This window comes from Perissodus microlepis, chromosome 7 (assembly GCF_051167445.1).
Source record: "Perissodus microlepis isolate ML-2025 ecotype Zambia chromosome 7, ASM5116744v1, whole genome shotgun sequence".
NCBI classification, from domain to species: domain Eukaryota; kingdom Metazoa; phylum Chordata; class Actinopteri; order Cichliformes; family Cichlidae; genus Perissodus; species Perissodus microlepis.
This window is the reverse complement of record NC_140467.1, coordinates 5,288,016-5,306,489: the sequence shown is the minus strand read 5'-3', so window position 1 is coordinate 5,306,489 and position 18,474 is coordinate 5,288,016. Positions and strand designations below refer to the sequence as shown.

At 40.3% G+C, this 18,474-nt stretch overlaps 1 protein-coding gene across 1 annotated transcript in view; it reads right to left on the bottom strand.

Moving 5' to 3' along the window:
* b4galnt4a (beta-1,4-N-acetyl-galactosaminyl transferase 4a) overlaps window positions 1-18,474 on the bottom strand; it is a 145,595-nt gene that overhangs the window by 44,378 nt on the left and 82,743 nt on the right. Inside the window, exons 4-6 of the mRNA XM_084932971.1 lie at window positions 11,885-11,980; window positions 10,938-11,028; window positions 8,026-8,126 (exon numbers count right to left, since the gene is read on the bottom strand). Of these exons, the coding sequence (XP_084789097.1) occupies window positions 8,026-8,126; window positions 10,938-11,028; window positions 11,885-11,980 (288 nt within the window). The remainder of the gene's footprint in view (window positions 1-8,025; window positions 8,127-10,937; window positions 11,029-11,884; window positions 11,981-18,474) is intronic.

Sequence of the window (18,474 nt, the reverse complement as noted above, 5' to 3'; positions counted from 1 at the left end):
ACATTTATTTATGTTTTTGGATACAGCCGCATTTTCTTTGAATGTATGACAAAGCAGAGATATAACCTTGGAATGATACAATAAAGCACCTATGGTTATTAACAGGGGATTTAGCTTTATCCTGTTACTGCTCAGGCATCATTCCTCTCTCACACTCAGCTTGAGCAATTTCCTGCCTATCACTAATCAGTCTGTTTGCACACACTACAGACATTTTGGCATGCTGCGAAGCGTCACAACAGGAAAGCATAGTTCTAACTAATATTAATTATAGCCACATTCCATTTAGGACTCTCAGTTCAGTGGCCGTCATCATTAAAGTCATTAATTCATAGTGTGAATGAAAAAAGCTATTACATAGCAGAAAATGTAGAAGACTTTTGAAAATGCTTCAATACTGAACCACACTGATGGTGAAGAAGTTCAAGCCTCACGTTTTGCCAGCTGGTTGAATCAAGATGAAATAAAAACAAAAACATTTACAATTCTACCTGTAATAAGAAAAACCTACCCTATTTAAATTGGATCAATCTTCTTGTCGAGCTCGTCTCCCTGCTCACCTCTGGAGAACCTCCAGCAATGCTGCTGCTCTTGGCTGCTGTGAAAGCTGCATTTGACCACTTATATGTTTTGCTTTTGAGATGCCCCCTGGATCTGCTCCAGAGTTTCAAGGTAGTGACCATTATAGTTAATTTTAGACAACATGAGAACACCACAGAAACACATTTGGCCAGCAGTTTAGTGACGATGCAGAGGCTGTTCTCCCTCATAACCCTCATCTGATCCAGGGGGGGGTGAAAAAGGACAAGCATACTTGTGGTCACGCTTCTAACCTGATATACCATCTTTGAGTTTAGTTATTGCATACCCTTCATGCAAACTGTAAACCCAGCAGCTGAGAGTTAGCAGTTTCAGCTGTCATCATGAATGAAGGCCCTCAACAGGTCAGTTTGACAGAGAAGTTGTTCTCTGCTCAAGTGTGAGGTTCATGATGAAATTACAGAGCATAGGCAAGTGGTCACAGGATTTCTGGGGGAAAATTTAAATGGAGCAGTAGCCCTTAAAGCAATTCATAGACACGGAAGAAGATGATATTGAAGGGAAAACCAGGTAAATTTAGATTCAGTACAGCCCATCTGTGCTGTCGTAGTCGTGCTGGACCCTATTACAGCTGTCATGCGACGAGAGGGTCACCGATCCATTGTAGGGCTATAAAAAAAATAAAATAACATTAAAGTATAGATTTTGTTTTTTTTAATGGTTGGAGCTGCAGAATTTCTTGATTGCACCATTTGTAATAAAAAGAAACAGGTGCACTTGGAGCCAAAGACCATGAAAGTTTTTGTTTACATATTTTGGTATCATTAAGCATGAAGTTGGTTGCTTTAAAATTGTAATTTTAATTTACCAGTTTTCACACATTGCAATTTACCATAAAATCAACCTTCAGATACTTTAAATGGATGTGGACCATCAAACCTACTTTCATGCCTGAATTAATTTTTTTCAGTCATTTTCGAGTTACGTAGGTGTTACAGTCATTCGGATGGGCTTGTATGCACACATGTATCTAACTATAACACGAATAACAGCAGACACAGACGTGATGTGTACTGTGATAGATTGCCTGTCTCAAGCAATGTCAAAATTTGAAACCTGGCTGTATCTGTTTTCTTCCCTGTCAAAATGTTTTTTCTACAAGGCTAAAGAATAAAATGTATCATATGCACATTGTCGCTTTTAATCCAAAATCCTATTCAGTGTCTTTGATCAGGTGCTTTTACCTGGTAAAACGATGGAGCATTTGAAACTCATTAACCACTGTTGTTGCAGACATTTTTGTTCACTGTAGGGCTGCCACGATTAGTCGACTAGTCACGATTACGTCGACTATCAAACTCGTCGACGACTAATTTAATAGTCGACGCATCGTTTGAAGCTTTGTAAGATCACAAAAGACGCAGGAATAAGTAGTAGGATTTAAGAGTGTAATAAGATGACAGCACTGCATGTACAAGGATGCCAGCTGCCGTTAAACCCCGAAGAAGAAGAAGTAGCTCTGTCCCAGAATTCATAGCGCAGCCCAGCTCAGTTTCCAACAATGGCGGCAGCTAGTTAGTTTTAATGTTACTCTTATTATTCTTTCTGGGTCACAAAATAAACGTTTAACATATTTTCAGGCGAGAATGTAGCTGTGTTTACCTCAAATATCTGCTCAGTTTATCAAGACACCACATATTTTCAAAAGCGCTCCGACGTTTTCAGAGACATCTGTTACCCACTAGCTCGATAGCTAGCCGGGGGCAAGGCTCACTAGAGCCGTGAGAACACCGGACTCCCGGCTTCAAACCCACCTCCGTCTTTCGCTACTCAGGTTAAACATATATAAGTCACTTAGATAATTTGTTGTTATTGTTTGGCTTTTTTTTTAGTATTTTATTTGTTCCTGAGTAAATCGGTTTGGCTGAGATCAAAGTTATAGTTTTTACACAGCTGAATAAACGTCAAGCAGACAGCTGATTATCAGAAGTGTGAGATGCTCCAGAATTTACTCCGGTGTCCTGTTATATGTTAGATATCAAGGAGCAGACAGCTGAGTTTATTCAACTTCACCTAAACAATCTGCAAATTTCATTAAAATTTAATAAACTATCATCTTGTCTTTATTTTTAGTTAGCACATACCTTAAACACTTAAAGCTGTAAGCTAATGATAGTTATATAAGAGCAGATGCTGCTGGTGCAATAAGCTGTACGTTTTACATCCAATGGATGATGATCTGATTAGTTGACTAATCGCAAAAATAATCGGTGACTAGTCGACTATCAAAATAATCGTTTGTGGCAGCCCTAATTCACTGTAGCAGGAAAACCACAAATGTTAGTAAAATTAATGATGGCATTGTTCCAATTTAGGTGTTCCAGTAAGCTGTGCCACTGACAGTGCAGAAACAGCCCCAGCTAAGTACACGTCAAACATCTTTTATTTTAAACGTTTATATGATTAGGTGAGATTTTATGTGATTTTAAGTCAAAGAAGCTGACTTAATTCCATCCCTCCTTACAATCGATACGGCCAAGTGGTAGAAAAAAGAAAAACATTTAAATCTTATCTGCTTATCAGCTGTTCTACAAATTGAGTTTCTTGTTTTTTTGTAGAGTGGGGCAAAGTTGTGAATTGGTGCATGCTCCTACAGCAGTGACAATGTCTTGTCTGTCAGGGAATGAGAAGCTACTGGTGCTGTTGAGTCCCATATTGATCGCAGTTCCCTGACCCAGTTTCTTGTACGCCTGTGTATTTTTGTCTCTGCTTTTTGAACCAGACAGATTAGACGTCATAGCATCCACCTTTCATCTCAAAAGCTGGAAAAAAACTGCTCAGGAATGGCTCGAGAAACAACACAAAAATTCTAAGACATTTACTCAGCCTCCAAACTCCTCAAATCTCAATCCGATTGAACATCCTGCAGATAAACAGCAAGCAGCCAGATCTATGATGGGCCAACATCGCGCCCCATTGTGGAAGGGGGATCTACACAATATAACATAGGTGTTTTAAACATTGTGGCTGATTTGCCATTTGCGCCAAGTGTCTGTGCAACCAGACATGAACTACACTAAGGCATTAGCGCACACACAGCCTTGCACACATGTGCCGTTTCCTGCTCATAAGGGCCTTTTAATATCAGACAAGACTGAGCTGGTTCTGTGGGAAGCTCTGCGGGAGCTGTCTGGACATTCTGATTGAAGGAAAATCTCATTACAGATTAGCTGTAGGCAAAAATATGATTAACGGCAAGGCGGGACAATGGATAATCCTCATTCACATTAAGTTCATTCGTATGCGTACAGATAATGTCCCAGCAGGAACATGGAAAGTGTTCTAATAAGAATAGTGTACCCAACCAATCGCACTTCAACAAATTGAGAAGAGGGAGCTGGTACATGTAAGGGACCGAGCAGCAGAACCAAGCATGACGCAAGGTCGATTTTGTTCTCTCACTTGGGTTCGTATATATTTCGTTTTTAAGTAGAGCACCTAAAAATATGAATATTTTAAAGGTTCTTTTTTTAATATTCTATATTGATAAAGTCATAAAGTGAAATATTTCTGTTTTTATATTTTCATTTGGATGATTGTTGGCTGATAGTATTTAGTATGGAGTATTTTAAATGATTAGAATATTTTATTTTGAGTTTGAGTAAATTACCACTCAAACAATACAAATACTGTGTATGTGTTGGTCTAGTTCAGAACAGGTAAATACGATCAGGGCCAAACCCGAGAGACTTGACAGTCCAGATAACAAACATTGCCAAGGTCTACTGGGGAAAAGGCCAGCTGTTCACAAAGTGCTGTATGAAAGCATGTTAATGCTAAGATGACAGGTAGGGGAAAGTGTTTCTGGAAAAGGTGCACAAGCAACGGGGATGACCACTGCCTTGACATGATTGTTAAGAGAAGTCTATTTGAGCAACCTGGGAAAATTCAGAAGGATTGGACTGAGGCTGGTGACGGTGCAATAAGAGCCACCGTCACACAAGTCTTCAGGAACAGGATAAAACTGTTGCATTCTTAATATCAAGCTACTTCTGATCCAGAGATGTCAGAAGCATTCTTATCTGGGTTAAGGAGAAAAAGAACAGGACTGCTGCTCGGTGATCCACAGTCCTGTGATCCACATATGAAAGCAATTTTTTTCATTTTATTTGGAAATAAACATCTTAGAGTCTGGAGGAATAATGGAGACAGAATCCAAGGTCTTTTATGTCCAGTGTGAAGTTTCTGCAGTCTGTGATGATTTGGAGTGCCATGTCATCTGCACGCAGCTATCTACCAGACGATTTTAGAGCACTTCCTTCCATCTGCTAACAAGCTTCATGGAAATGGCAATTTCCTTTTCCAGCAGGATTCTGCCCACAGTGCCAAAACTCCTACATAATGATTTGCTGAATGTGTTATTATGGTGGTTGATGGGGCAGCTGACTCACCTGACCTGAAACCCACAGAGAATCTCTGGTTTGTTGTCAAGAGGAAGATGAGAAGCCGACCCAAAAATACAAACGAGCTGCTGTCATCAAAGCAACCTGAGCTTCAGTAACACCTCAGCAGGACCGCAAACTAATCGCTTCCATGCTACGCTGTACTGATGCAGTAATTTGTGGTAAAGCAACCCCAGCCAGGTACTGAGTGTATAAATGAACACACTTTTTAGAAGCTGGAGATTTCTGTATTGTAAATGCTTTTTTAAATCATGGAAATATTACAATCATGTTTAGATGTGTGATTAATATAAAAGTTGAGTTACATTATGAAAAAAGTCAGGATATTCTAATTTTTTGGAGATCCACTGGTACTGTATGCATTTGTGTGGATTTGGGATGACCTACACAGAAACTAGGACTCAAGCTTACCTTTTGAATGTTTTATACATGTTTGAGAATAACAGAAATACACATCTCGAGATTAAATCATTATCTTCTTTGCTGTAATATTTGGAAGACAAGAAAATACTGACAGGGGTCACCATGGAAACAGCACAGAAACACTTCAGCTCCCTATTTTTCATCACATCACTGTTAAATGCCTTGTGGGAGGACATTCGAATTATACTTTTAAAGATATATTTGCTAGTCATTGGTGTTTTCATTTGAAAGCACTAGCCTCAAACAGCGCACACTAGGAAGCTTATTCAAATAAAAAAAGATCTGGGTTTGCTGGACACTTGACACTTGTCTGTCAGTCAGTGGTTTTTTTTTTTTACTGGTGTGCAATCCATTTGGACAGAGGTTTACAGGGAATGCTAACTGGGGTTATTGGGGTTCCTCCAATCTCTGGGCAAGATACAACTCCACGAAAAAAAAGGAGAAAAAGTGCCCTGGTGTGTCCAACGGTGTGTGTATTTGGGATTGGAAAAATGTGGTATGAACAGAATAAAACTGTAGTATACTGTGTATGCTATTTGAGTGAATGGGTGAATTTAGAATTCAGTGTAATGTCCCTCGCATGCACAGGAAGATTAGAAAAATAACCTTTTTTCAGTCTTTTATAAAGAGACACTGCCGTAAATGTGACACACAGAACACAGAAGTGGCTGAAGAATAACCCCTGCCTTTAATCTTTATTTAATCTTCAGAAAATAAAAAACAAGCTAAAGTTGAGTTATTTTATTATTATCTGGTTTGAAATAACTTAAAAAACCCATAAATTAATTGTGTATTAGAGCAGCGGTCCCCAACCTTTTTTGCGCCACGGACCGGTTTGTGCCCGACAATATTTTCACAGACCGGCCTTTAAGGTGTCGCGGATAAATACAACAAAATAAAACTAGTACCGGTACCGAAAAAAAGAAGATTTATTCATAACACACGTGAAAAGACCCAGGAAAACCAGGTCAACGAAAAAAAATGATAACAAAATAATGCTAAAAACCGATAAAAACCCTGAAAACCATACATTTTACCACCCGAGTCTCACTCTCGCGGCCCGGTACCAAATGACTCACGGACCGGTACCGGTCCGTGGCCCAGGGTTGGGGACCGCTGTATTAGAGCTCTTACAAGTCTTAAGGGCAGGCTTTGTAGCAAGCAAAGAACAGCAGCGCATGTCTCCTCAGGGTGTAAAGTGTTTGTGCTATATGAAACACAAACTCTTAAAAGTTGGGGAAAATCTGACTACTTCAAAATCCTCTTTCAAAAAAAAAAAACTTACAGTAAGAGAAAATCTAAATAAACTCTTTTTCCACCTAAGCTCATGCAGATGGTTTGAACGGAGCAACGATTTAGATTTTTATCCGTGAAACACAAAGTGCCTCTCGAGACTGGGAAGGCAGTGAGACCTGTCTGTCAGCCGGTGGCAGGATGAATGATCCTTAGCCATAATGCTGCTCCTCTGCCATTACCTAGATGATATTTCTCCACTGCTAAATGTCACATCAATATTCTCTAGCAGCCAATTAATCTCAGCTCCCATGGAACCTGGTGACATCTCGCATCCTGTTGGAATACAGATGGCACCATTGCTGGACCTTTGCTCTTAACACATATTTGCTGAGAGCACTCATATGGTGCAGTTCAAATATTGTGCAACCTCGTGCATCCTTCCCTTCTTAAATCTTTCAGAGGGTTTCACAGAGAAAACTTTATTAGCAGAGGCAGCGGCAGCAGCACAGCTTGACTTTTATTCTATTGCGGACAGAGGGTACTTCAAGGATAGATGGGAAAGGAAAACGATTTTTCACAGGATGTTCTACAGGAGGATTTAAGTCTACTGTATTTTGAGGCATGTGTTGGGGAGGTGAGTGATAGTCTCGGTGTTAGGATGGTGACATGAGGGGAGCGGGTGATTACTAAAGACGAACAAGGTCAAATCGCTCATTGTCCCTGCTGTTGCTGTATCGCTGAACTCTGGCAGAATTAAAGGCTTATGTTGAGGTGTGGTCAGAGCTGGATGCTCTTAGTCACATCTCAGCAACGATTTTAGATGGCATCATTTCAGAGTAATAGCTTTGACCCTTTAAAGTCTCAACAGTAACTATGATTCCACAAGAATTGCAGTTAATCATAGTTATACTTGCCTGATCTGTCATAGTGTGCATAGCCATATATGAGAGAAATAAAATCCATTAGAAGCCATTTAGAGATATGAGTCACCGTCACCTGAATATCCTATCAGATAATAAAGTCACTATGTAGTCTAATGATTAAGGTTTGGCTTCCCTGTGCAAACTGTACTATGGATGAACTTCCCTAGAGGTATATATTATACTAAGTGTTTTACTATTTAGGTCATGACATTAAGAGGTTGAATTTAGGCCCCAGAAGATTCAGGCTCTTCCTACAGTAACAGCTTGTTGCTAAGCAATACCATTTAAAAACAGGAGAGTACTGAAAAATGGGTTGTACTAAATGGCTTTCCTTTGAATCGTAAACTATAAAGAATATAGGGACCCTGCTGATTTTAAATGGAGTGACCCTCTGTGTGTTTTAGATAATATTCAGAGGTGTATCACAGTTTGTTGCTTACCTGTCCTACATAGACCAGCAGTCTGGCATTAAGAGGAGTCTCATCAGGGCTCAGCCAGAACTCAGAGTTATCGTCTGATGATACTGAGAACTGGAAATCACCTGGAAGGGAGAAAATATGATCAAAGTGTGTGTCAGTGGAAGTAGATATGTATGATCTAAGAGAGTATAATCACGAAGGGCAGAATTTCATAAGAAATGTGAAAAAGAAAACGCACCAAAAATGTGGTGCCCTGCCGGGAGCAGTAGTCATGGATGACATGCATGGTTATGGTGATATGAAGATTTACCTCACATGAATTTCTAATCTGTATGTAACAACTATATGAATGGAAATAAACACTTGAGCACAGATGCAAAACAGTGAGAACATGGGGTGCAGTAAGTGGAGTTCACAAACATTGTCATTCAGTTTATAAGTAATCTCAGGATAGTGACAAATTGTATTTATTTGTCATCTTTCCTCATAAATGTTTACACGTTCATGGGTAATCAGTGATCTGAGAGACAGTGATCTTAGTTTTCAAATGTGGAGTCATCCTAAGAGCAGAATAAAATCGAAATGGTATCCACACTGTCAGATTGTCTATCATTTCCTCTTGTGGATTGGCATGCAAATTCATATATACTATTGTATATAAAAAAGCGTAACACAGGTGGACATACCTGTGAATACAGATTTCTTTTTTTTTGGCCTTTTCCACCTTTATTTGATAGACACAGTGAAAGCAGGGGCAGAAAGAGAAGGGGAAGACATGCGGCAAAGGGCCGCGGGTCAGACTCAAACCTGGGCTGGCCGCTCTCAGCCATATGGCATGTGGTCGACTGCTCAACGCACTGAGCGGTACCCCAGTGAATACAGATTTCTAATAATGTTGCTGCACTGACTATTATTTATCTAACTAAAATAAGCTAAAATGCAGAATTGCTATTAGAAAAAACAAGGTATAATCTTACTATTTCCACAGTGATTAAGAGGGGGAGTAGCTGCCATGTGCTGCTAATCAAAAGCCCTTGATTAACTGATCAAGTGTGGCCATCCTTATAAAAGCAGAAGTTTTGGTTTGGTGTCTTTTTGTGTGTGTTTTTCTGGTCTGGAGTGCTATTTTGTGTGTTAACACACTCCAAAGACTCAATGCCACTTCGGCAATGATTTTAGAGAAGCAATTGTTAGTACCCATCAATCTGGGAAGGGTTATAAGGCCATTTCCAAACAATTTAAAGTCCATCATTCTGAAGTGAAAAACGTTATTCACATGTGGACAGCGTTCAAGCCAGCTGCCAATCTTCCCAAGAGTGGACACCTCAGAAAATTCACCCCAAGGTCAAATCATATAATGGTCATAGAAATTGCAAAATTGCACCTGAACAAACCACAAGGCTTCTGAAGCCCTTGGACAGACAAGACCAGAGTGAAACTGTTTGGCCATAATGCACAGTACTACATTTGGTGACAACCAAAGCGTACAGCATATCAGCATGAACATAGCATACTAAGTGGGGAGCAGAGGAATGGCGAGGGTACAGCTAAAGTTTGGCTGACATTGGGACATTGGCACAGCAGCAAATCTAAAACTGAATGGCAGAAAAAAGAAAAGGATCAAGGTGTTGCACTGACTCAGTCAAAGTTCAGACCTTAACCTGACTCAAATGCTGTGGCAGGATCTTAAGAGAGCTGTGCATAAATCAGTGCCTGGAAACCCAAATAAACACTGTAAATAAGAGTGGGCCTAAATTCCTCCACACCAATGTGAGCGTCTGATAAATAATTACTTCAAGTTGTTGCTGTTAAAGGTGGTTCTGGAAGCTGTTCAGTTACACTCTGCTTATGCATTCTGACCTAGCCTTTGACACAGTGTAATATGCCGTGTGTTACTGCTTATCCGAGGTTGTATTCAAATACTTTTAGAAACTGTCAAGCAGACTCTTTGTTTCATTATTCATTTCATAAAGCGACAGAATTAAAAACAAAGAGCACACTTTCTTTTTCACATTTGGGAAATCAAGTCTGCCGTGTAAAATGATGAATGATGAACACTCGTGAACACAGAATGAAATGTAATAGTGCTAATGTATTGACTCTTTTCTCCTCTTGAGCACAGACTCTTTCGCTACTGCCGCTGCTGGATTCTTGAAGATAATTGTAGAACGGCACCCGTTAACTTTTCTATCTCCAGTGGATTAAAAACCCAGGCTTTGCTCTTTATTTAGTTATTTAGTTATTGTCATCGCGAATTGTGATATTGGTGCTCGACTGATGCTGCCCTTTTTCATTCACCACATAAGCACTAACCTCAGAGTTGACTTAACTGTGTGATCAGCTGTTTCTGACTAGAGCTTCCCATTTTGGGGTTGCTGCAAACCCAGGTCAGTACGGTGAGACATTCTAATATTTTGCAGGTGGTAGTGTTCACTATAATAAAACTAATTTGTTACTACACTATTGCAATATTTAGGAATTCTCAAACTACATGTTAAATTGCCACATTATTCTATTTTAAATTTGGTTGCAAAACATAATTGAGAAATGACGTGCACGCTGTCACTGAGAAGATAATATGACCTTTAAGCCATCAGCAACGGAGAGTGATACCCCAAGTGAAAGCTACATGAGGGGCTGAAATGAATGGTAATCTAATTAATAACTTCATATTCTGCAATTTGTGTAAGGGCACTTGGGCATTAGAGCTTTCAGTTCCCATAGCAACTGGGCTTGAGGGTAAGGCCATGAGGGGACTGCAATGAGATTTAGCTGTGAGACTTCTGGCATTCAGCCCTAATAAAAATGTGAATATCCACTACATTAGTGGCTCCGAAGTGCTTGGATTAAGAGGGCTGTGGAAAATGTCTACTCTTTCAAATGTGCAAATGCTTCCTCAGATTGGTGACTTACTAATAGAAAAAGCTAGTTACCATCTCTGTAAGGGTGAAGGTAGCCAAATATTCTCAAGCCATAGTTCTTCCACTTTGGAGCCACTGCCAGTTTCTTCACTGTTGTCCTGGCCTGTAGTAAGAAAGAGGGAAAAAATATTGCAACTTTAATAGCAGCAAGTTAAACACTTTACCTCATGTTAAGTCACAGTGAAACATTCGGTTCAAAAACACACAATGAAGCATAAAGCAAACCTCTGACCCACTTGTTCAAGTCTGCCACTTGATATAAGGACAATGAAGACTAACAGATGAGGAGATACTGTAATAAAAGAGCCTGCTTTAATTAAACATAAAGCTAGCATGCTCACAGATCATAGTGAGCATGCTAGCTTTTTACCTGGAAATTGTTGCCATACAGTATCAGTCCCATCATACAATATTATGCATGTAGCCATTTCTTGCCATTTTTGATCTTTTTGAGACATCTGAAACTGCTGTAAGTTTAGCCAGTAATGCTGTTAAACTAAATAGGTTAGTAATTAATTATTTAGAATGATATTATCAGATTAATGTTGCTGAGCCTTTGCAGACGGCTCAGAAGGATGTAAAACACAGTGATTTCAGCTACCAGTGAGGCGCGCTCCACTGCTAAAAGCTACTGATTGTATGACAATGATGATTCACTGTTTCACAGGTTGATTTGCACATGCACCAAACACCTCAGCTAGGAGCAGCTGATGAAATGTGCTTGTGGCAGTTGTCAATTTCAGTCAGCAAATCAATAGGTACAAATGAAAAGCCTGCTGTCTGAGACTAAGAGCCATTTTCCAAAATAAATAAATAAAAATTCTGCTGGTAAATATGACACAGACACAGCTAGCTGCATATGTGACTTGTGCGAGCAGGGAGACTGACAGGCATGCACAACCAGTCAATACAATGTGCCTTTAGTGTTAATGCATGAAAATACGCACTGCTGTACTTACGTGAGGATAGAGAGGGAAGTGCAAGTTCTTTCTCAGCTGGGCTATAGAGGAGCCGCACCAGTCCTCAAACACGTGAAGGTTAGCCTGGCCCTTATACTGTCAACACACAATCACACACGCACAGAGGACACAGGTCAATGCACACACTAACAGCGGCATCATACGTGCTGTTAAACAGGAGATACGCTTCAGTGCTTCAGAGCTGCCATCCTGCCTAGAACGTGCTGGAATATGTGCAATTTCCTCCATGTTGCAGGAAAAATCAAATCTCTTTGAAACACGCGACTGCGGAGTGAGGTTAGAAATGTTGTGAATAACAGAAGAACTCAACAGGAGTATCGGGGGAGTGTGAACTGAGAATGTCTGGAGCAGTTTGTCAAAGCTCATCCCCTGCCCATAGTATGACATTTGTCTGAATTACACAGGGAAATCACAGGACACAGCAAGGACAGATGGTGAAACCAGTCTGCTTTGGGGCACAGTCTCCTCTCTCGTGCACTCTCTCTCGTTCATCACACACACATACACACAAAAGTCTGCTCGTATTGGAGTGGGGATGACTCTCCATAGACTTGTGTGTCAAACTTACAGTGCTATGGAAATTATGTGCTTTGGGTCACGCAATGTTTAAAAAGAGAGAAAAACTCTACAGAGTGAAACAATGAAGAGTGTAATTCTTAATATCTTCACTACACACTCTGATGCGCTGTTGCACATTAGCACATAACCTCAACTCAGTTTAATGTCAAGCTCTAGGAGCACAGTGGAAAAAAATGTTTATACTTGATGGTCTCGAACTGTACCAATATACTATACCACATACTGTACACACATATGGTATCCTTTCAACGTGTGACAGCAGTCTCAGCAGGTTGCCACTGTAATGCTGCCACAGATATTTACAACATCACAGAGTACTTGAACAGCAAGCTGACTCTCTCCAATTGACTATGAAAAACGGCACAGCGAGGTTCCCCCGGTTGGATCAAAGGGAAAGATTGCTTCAATACTTTGGCCCCATTTCATTTGTTAAAGGTAACCTTTTTGTGCGTAGAGTAGGTGCTGGCTGTGCAGTCAACAAGAACTGAGCTGTCAAATCAAGAAACCAGAGGAGTGGCAGTGACCTCATGTAAATAAAACACAATCCTCTCATTAGAGAGATTAGAGGAATGGGATATGGAAGGTGAGCAAATGTCTCTCTGACTGCTACTCTAAAGGACAAACATGTTGATGGAGGGTGTTGTGCTCCTTCAGTATGACACAGGCATTCGAACAGATGGCATGACCTGCGTGGTCCCCGTTTCTCTCCACACTCTGCATGGTCAACTAAACGTCCGGGACAATGACAGCAACATGGCAATTACAGTTCATGAATAAACCATGGGATGACTTTGTTTTGAAAACATGTCATTCCCAAACAGTGGGACGCCTGATTTAAGCTCACATATTTTTATTTATTTATTTTTTTGGTAAATGTTCCTTTTAAAATTAAAGCAGAAAGTGACAGTTGAAAGGCCGACAGATTTAAATCTGAAAAAAGAAATGAATGAAGAAAATGGATGAGACTGCCTGATGTTTAAAAAAAGGGGGGTGGGGGAGTGACAGATAGAGATGGGGAGGCACAGTGAGGTTAGAAGGATTTAGCAGATGGGAACTAGTCCCTGTGTAAATATGCCTTATATAAAGCTTTTAATAGATTTCCTGTGGGTTTTAAAAGACCTTTTTCGGCCTGACCTGCTCCCCCCCCCCTCTCCTTGTCAAATAGCAATAAGCGGACAGCTTTAAAAGTCTCTAATTATTCACACAAACATATCCCTGTGTGGCCCTGAAGAGGCCATGGGCTGTAAAGTAAAGGCTTTTTACTGTGGGGGGGGTGGGGGTGTCACTTGTGGAAGCAAGAGCTCTGTCTGTGCTCTGGCCTTAACATGATGCTGGATACGGAGTCAGGGAAAAGGGAAGTTGTCTTTCTCCAACTACTCTAACTTAAACTCAATCATTTTTCTCTGAGTGTTGCTTCAGCCCCCCCTCCCTCTCTCAGGCTTCAGTCCCACTATCCCTAAAGTTGTTTCTTCTTCCCTCTGACCTCTCCATTTCTGCCTCTCCACCCTTCTATCTCTGTCTTTGTTCTGCCAAATGCTGTCAGTGTCTCGACTCTCATTCTTTAGTTTCCCTGAGCTCAGCTGTTGGCTGTCACTCCACCACACTGTCTCACTCCATCTTCTTTTTGCCTCTCTTCTCGTTCCTTGTTCTGCAGCGAGCGATAAAATCATACTCACATTATTTGTTGGTGTATTGACAATGATACTGCCTGTCTGTGTTTTTCTTGTTTTGTGTTTTTTACACGATGGGTATAATAAAGGAACATAGAGATTGTGTCATTTCAGATGACAGCTAACTTTCTTTTATAGCTAACATTTCTCTTTCTTACTTTGTTGTTTTACTTCCATTTATGTAGCTGTTATTGTTTAATCCAAAATCACACTTTTAGCAATCAAGTAAACAGGCATGGGCACTCTCAGGAAGGATTGTTTCTTCTACTTAAATTACCTCTGTCCATCACAATCATTCTTCTGCATCTGTATTTTATCAGAAGTAAGTCCAAAGTGGCTATGTGCTGGGCTACTTGTTGGGACTTATAGACTTTATATATTTAGTAGTAGGTATGGCTTCTGCTTAAATTGCTAAATACACTATCCATCCATCCATCCACTTCCTCTTATCCTTTTTCAGGGTCGCGGGGGTGCTGGAGCCTATCCCAGCTGTCTTAGGGCGAGAGGCGGGGTACACCCTGGACAGGTCGCCAGTCTGTGGCAGAGCTAACACATAGACAGAGACAACCATTCGTACTCACATTCACTCCTGCACTCACAACTATGGGCAATTTAGGGTTCCCAATTAACCTATCCTCACTAACTGCATGTCTTTGGACTGTGGGAGGAAGCCGGAGTACCCGGGGAGAACCCACGCAAACACAGGGAGAACATGCAAACTCCACACAGGAAGACAATTCAATTCAATTCAATTTTATTTATATAGCGCCAAATCACAACAAAAGTCGCCTCAAGGCGCTTCATAGATACAGAGAAAAACCCAACAATCATATGACCCCCTATGAGCAAGCACTTTGGCGACAGTGGGAAGGAAAAACTCCCTTTTAACAGGAAGAAACCTCCGGCAGAACCAGGCTCAGGGAGGGGCGGGGCCATCTGCTGCGACCGGTTGGGGTGAGAGAAGGAAGACAGGATAAAAGACATGCTGTGGAAGAGAGACAGAGGTTAATAACAGATATGATTCAAGACACTGGCCTGATGGTGGAATTGAACTCAGGACCTTCTTGCTGTTTACACTAGAAAATATATTCATATTCTTAGAAAAAACAAACAATTATTAGTGACTTGTGTTTATACGCTGCTCTCAAGACAAAGCTGCGTTTGGTTCATTTTAAGATAAATTTCTCTACTTTTATCCTATTACGTGTGACTGTAAGTTCACCATAAATGCAACATGTGCAACATGTTGACATGGAAAGCAACATGTAAATATGAACAACCTATAAATCTGCTCTCCTCTACTATCATGTTGTACCAATGAACTGATATAGTGTACATATTTCAACTGTCTACGTTACATGAAAATAATGGCAAAACATATAGCATATAAACAGCAGTAATACACTGAAAGCATATGTCCGTAATTCTTAAAGTTTTAACAGTCAGTTGTGTTTAAACGCAACCTGCGCCCAGTCATCCTCTTAAATGTAAATGTAGGTATAATCTTGTCCATTAGTTTCTCTTGTTTGAATTCATTTCTTCTTCCCTGTTCATCCACACGCTGCTAAATCTCAAACTATTCCAGATACTGTACAAACACCTGGCCCACCATATGTGACAAAAAAAAACCCAAAAACAAAAACAAAACAACATTACCTCTTTTGCAATGATCTGCAATTATATTCAACTTCTTTTCTCCTCATCAAGTTCCAACTATGAACAAACAAAATCTACTTTAATTGTCCATAATGAATACATCATTCAGATATAGAAGTGTGGCACAGAGCTACTTCAACTTACTTACAAAAGTATCTGCTGATGATAAAGAGCGCTTTGCAAAAACACTTATGTTAGAGAACTGCATTAAGCTGGAAAGCGTTACAAAGTAATCAGAGAGTTAAGATATTTAATCACTTCATACTGATGATTGTCTAGAAATTGTGGACAATTAAAAGGAGACAATTTTGTTCTGTTATTACTCTCCTTAAGTGGGCACCCAGCTAGGATGGTACCAAAGGCACAATGTAGAATGCTCAATGAGGCGAAGAAAAATCCCAGAGTAACAGCTAAAGGCTCAGAGAAATCACTACAGATGGTAACGTTATGCTCATGAGAATGGAGATGTGGCGAAAGAGTTGGTGTGCTGGTGCCTTTGGGCCTAGACAGCTTGCCGTCATCGGGTTTATCAAAGGGTCTTACAGTGGGGCATCTCCAAAACCCATCTCCTACTTAAAACTAAGTAGGAGATGGAGCAAGCAAATGACCCTTTTAAACATTAAAGTAAATGTATTACAGAGCGGCTCAAACAAATAATAATAACAATAATCTAGAGTGGCCCAGCCCTAAAAGAGATTCCAAACATCCATATATGACCTGCATTTGTTGGAAATGCTTCTCCAAAGTAATTTATGGCATCTGTCAAACATGAGGAGCAAACTAAAAGAACAAGAAAAAGTACAAGAAAACCTACCCGATTAAGAAGGGCATTTAATCTAAAGCATCAAATACTGTATAGTACACTACTCTTATCACACCATACATTTCCCCCAGAAAGCTACATACATTCTGCGAGCGTGTCTTTCACCATATCTCCTCTCTCTCATCCATCTGACTGAACCATCAACCCAGCAAACAAATAAAACTTTTTTCCATCTCTCTTCTCTGCGAGGCTCTCCCTTTCTCAAAATCTGGTGCAGCCTTCTGCGCTTCCCACTGGCAGCAAAGCACTGACAAATGGCTGCTCAGTGTACCCACTGACGAGCTTTCACACCAACTGACACTATTAATCCCTATTGGGTAAGAAAAGTGAGACATGATGTTCCTATCAAGGGCAGATTGGGGTATATACAAAGCCACTTTGCTTGCTCGCATGGGACATGCAGGACAGAAGGCATTACAACTCAGTGTTGATACATCATAACACTGTACTATATGTAAGTGTTGAATAAATAGGGAATAATTGAACATGCACTATAATTCTATGAACACTTAGTCTCTCCCTCTCCTGTCTCACCTTCCTCCTTCCATTAGTAATTTAGGAAAGAAAAGAAAGTGGGATAAGAACGAAGGTACAGTGAGGGGAAGAAGCACTATATGGACACAGATAATGAGAACTCATTTCACACAGTGAGAGCACCAAAAAATGGAAGACATGGTTTATATGATCTAGATCCCAGCCACATCAACTACTGTAATGAGGGTTTGTATAATCTGCCATCTGTCCTACAATTACATATCTTCAGTAATGCCAAAGATGTAACATGAGGGGGATGGATAGGCTGCAGTAGATATGTCAAACTGAGGAACATGAGACAGGGTACGAGGAACGAGCAGCATTTTTTCTTATCTCAAACCCTTACATTTAAATGGCAGATAAGAGAAATCACAGTTATTCACCAGTTGGCATTTTGAATAGACAGAGGAAAAAACAGACAAAATCAATAGTGAGAGGGAGACAAATATCAGATGTCTTCTCCTGCATCTTCACCTCATATTACTGAGGTATGAGGAGGGGATCGGAGAGCAGACAAAGATCTGATTTGTCCTGCAGTCTTGTCACTCCATGTGTTTCTGTGCGAAGAGACAGCTGTGATGACTGCTTCCATATGAATCATGTGTCTGTGTTGTGCCACAATATCTTCCTCACTTCCCTCGAGTGGTAAATAATAGGCTGTCAAAATCTGTTTCACCAAAAGTACAGACATAAAGATACTTTCAGCTCCACCAAGAGCCAAAAGGCCAGACGCTTTAGTCAGTCAGTCAACTTGGAGACTGTCATCCTCCACCTGTCCTCCTTAGTGCACTAGAATTGAAACCAGGCTTAATGCTTTAATACGACAAAGTTAAATCTCTGCTCCCTGTGGCTTTTAAAATATCAGTGACATGTAAAAAAACATGAAAGTTCCTCTGATATCAACGTCTACAATGGCTTAGCAGACTATTAATCCTTCTTACCATCACTTTCTTTCTGCGTGTGACTAAATAAAATTGTTTAAGAAGCTCAAATTCTCCCTGGATACATGTCAGCTTTGCTGCAAATGACTGTTTATCCATTCTTGTCTGGCTAGTGCTTGACTGCTAAAAAGTGGGGCAAATTACTTTCTTATCTGTGTCCCATGTCAGTGCGTTTAAAGTGCCAATGTCACCTTTGAATGAGCAAGCACACTCGGCCAAAGATCCTCATCAAGTCAGCAGCGTTTACCTGTTGCAAGCCACACAGTTTTAAATGTATTAAAAGTGATTAAAGTGCCTTTTTTCTGTCTAAGTTGGGTTTTTTTGCCATTTTGCAACTGAATTTATGTGCATGTGGTTTAGGACTGC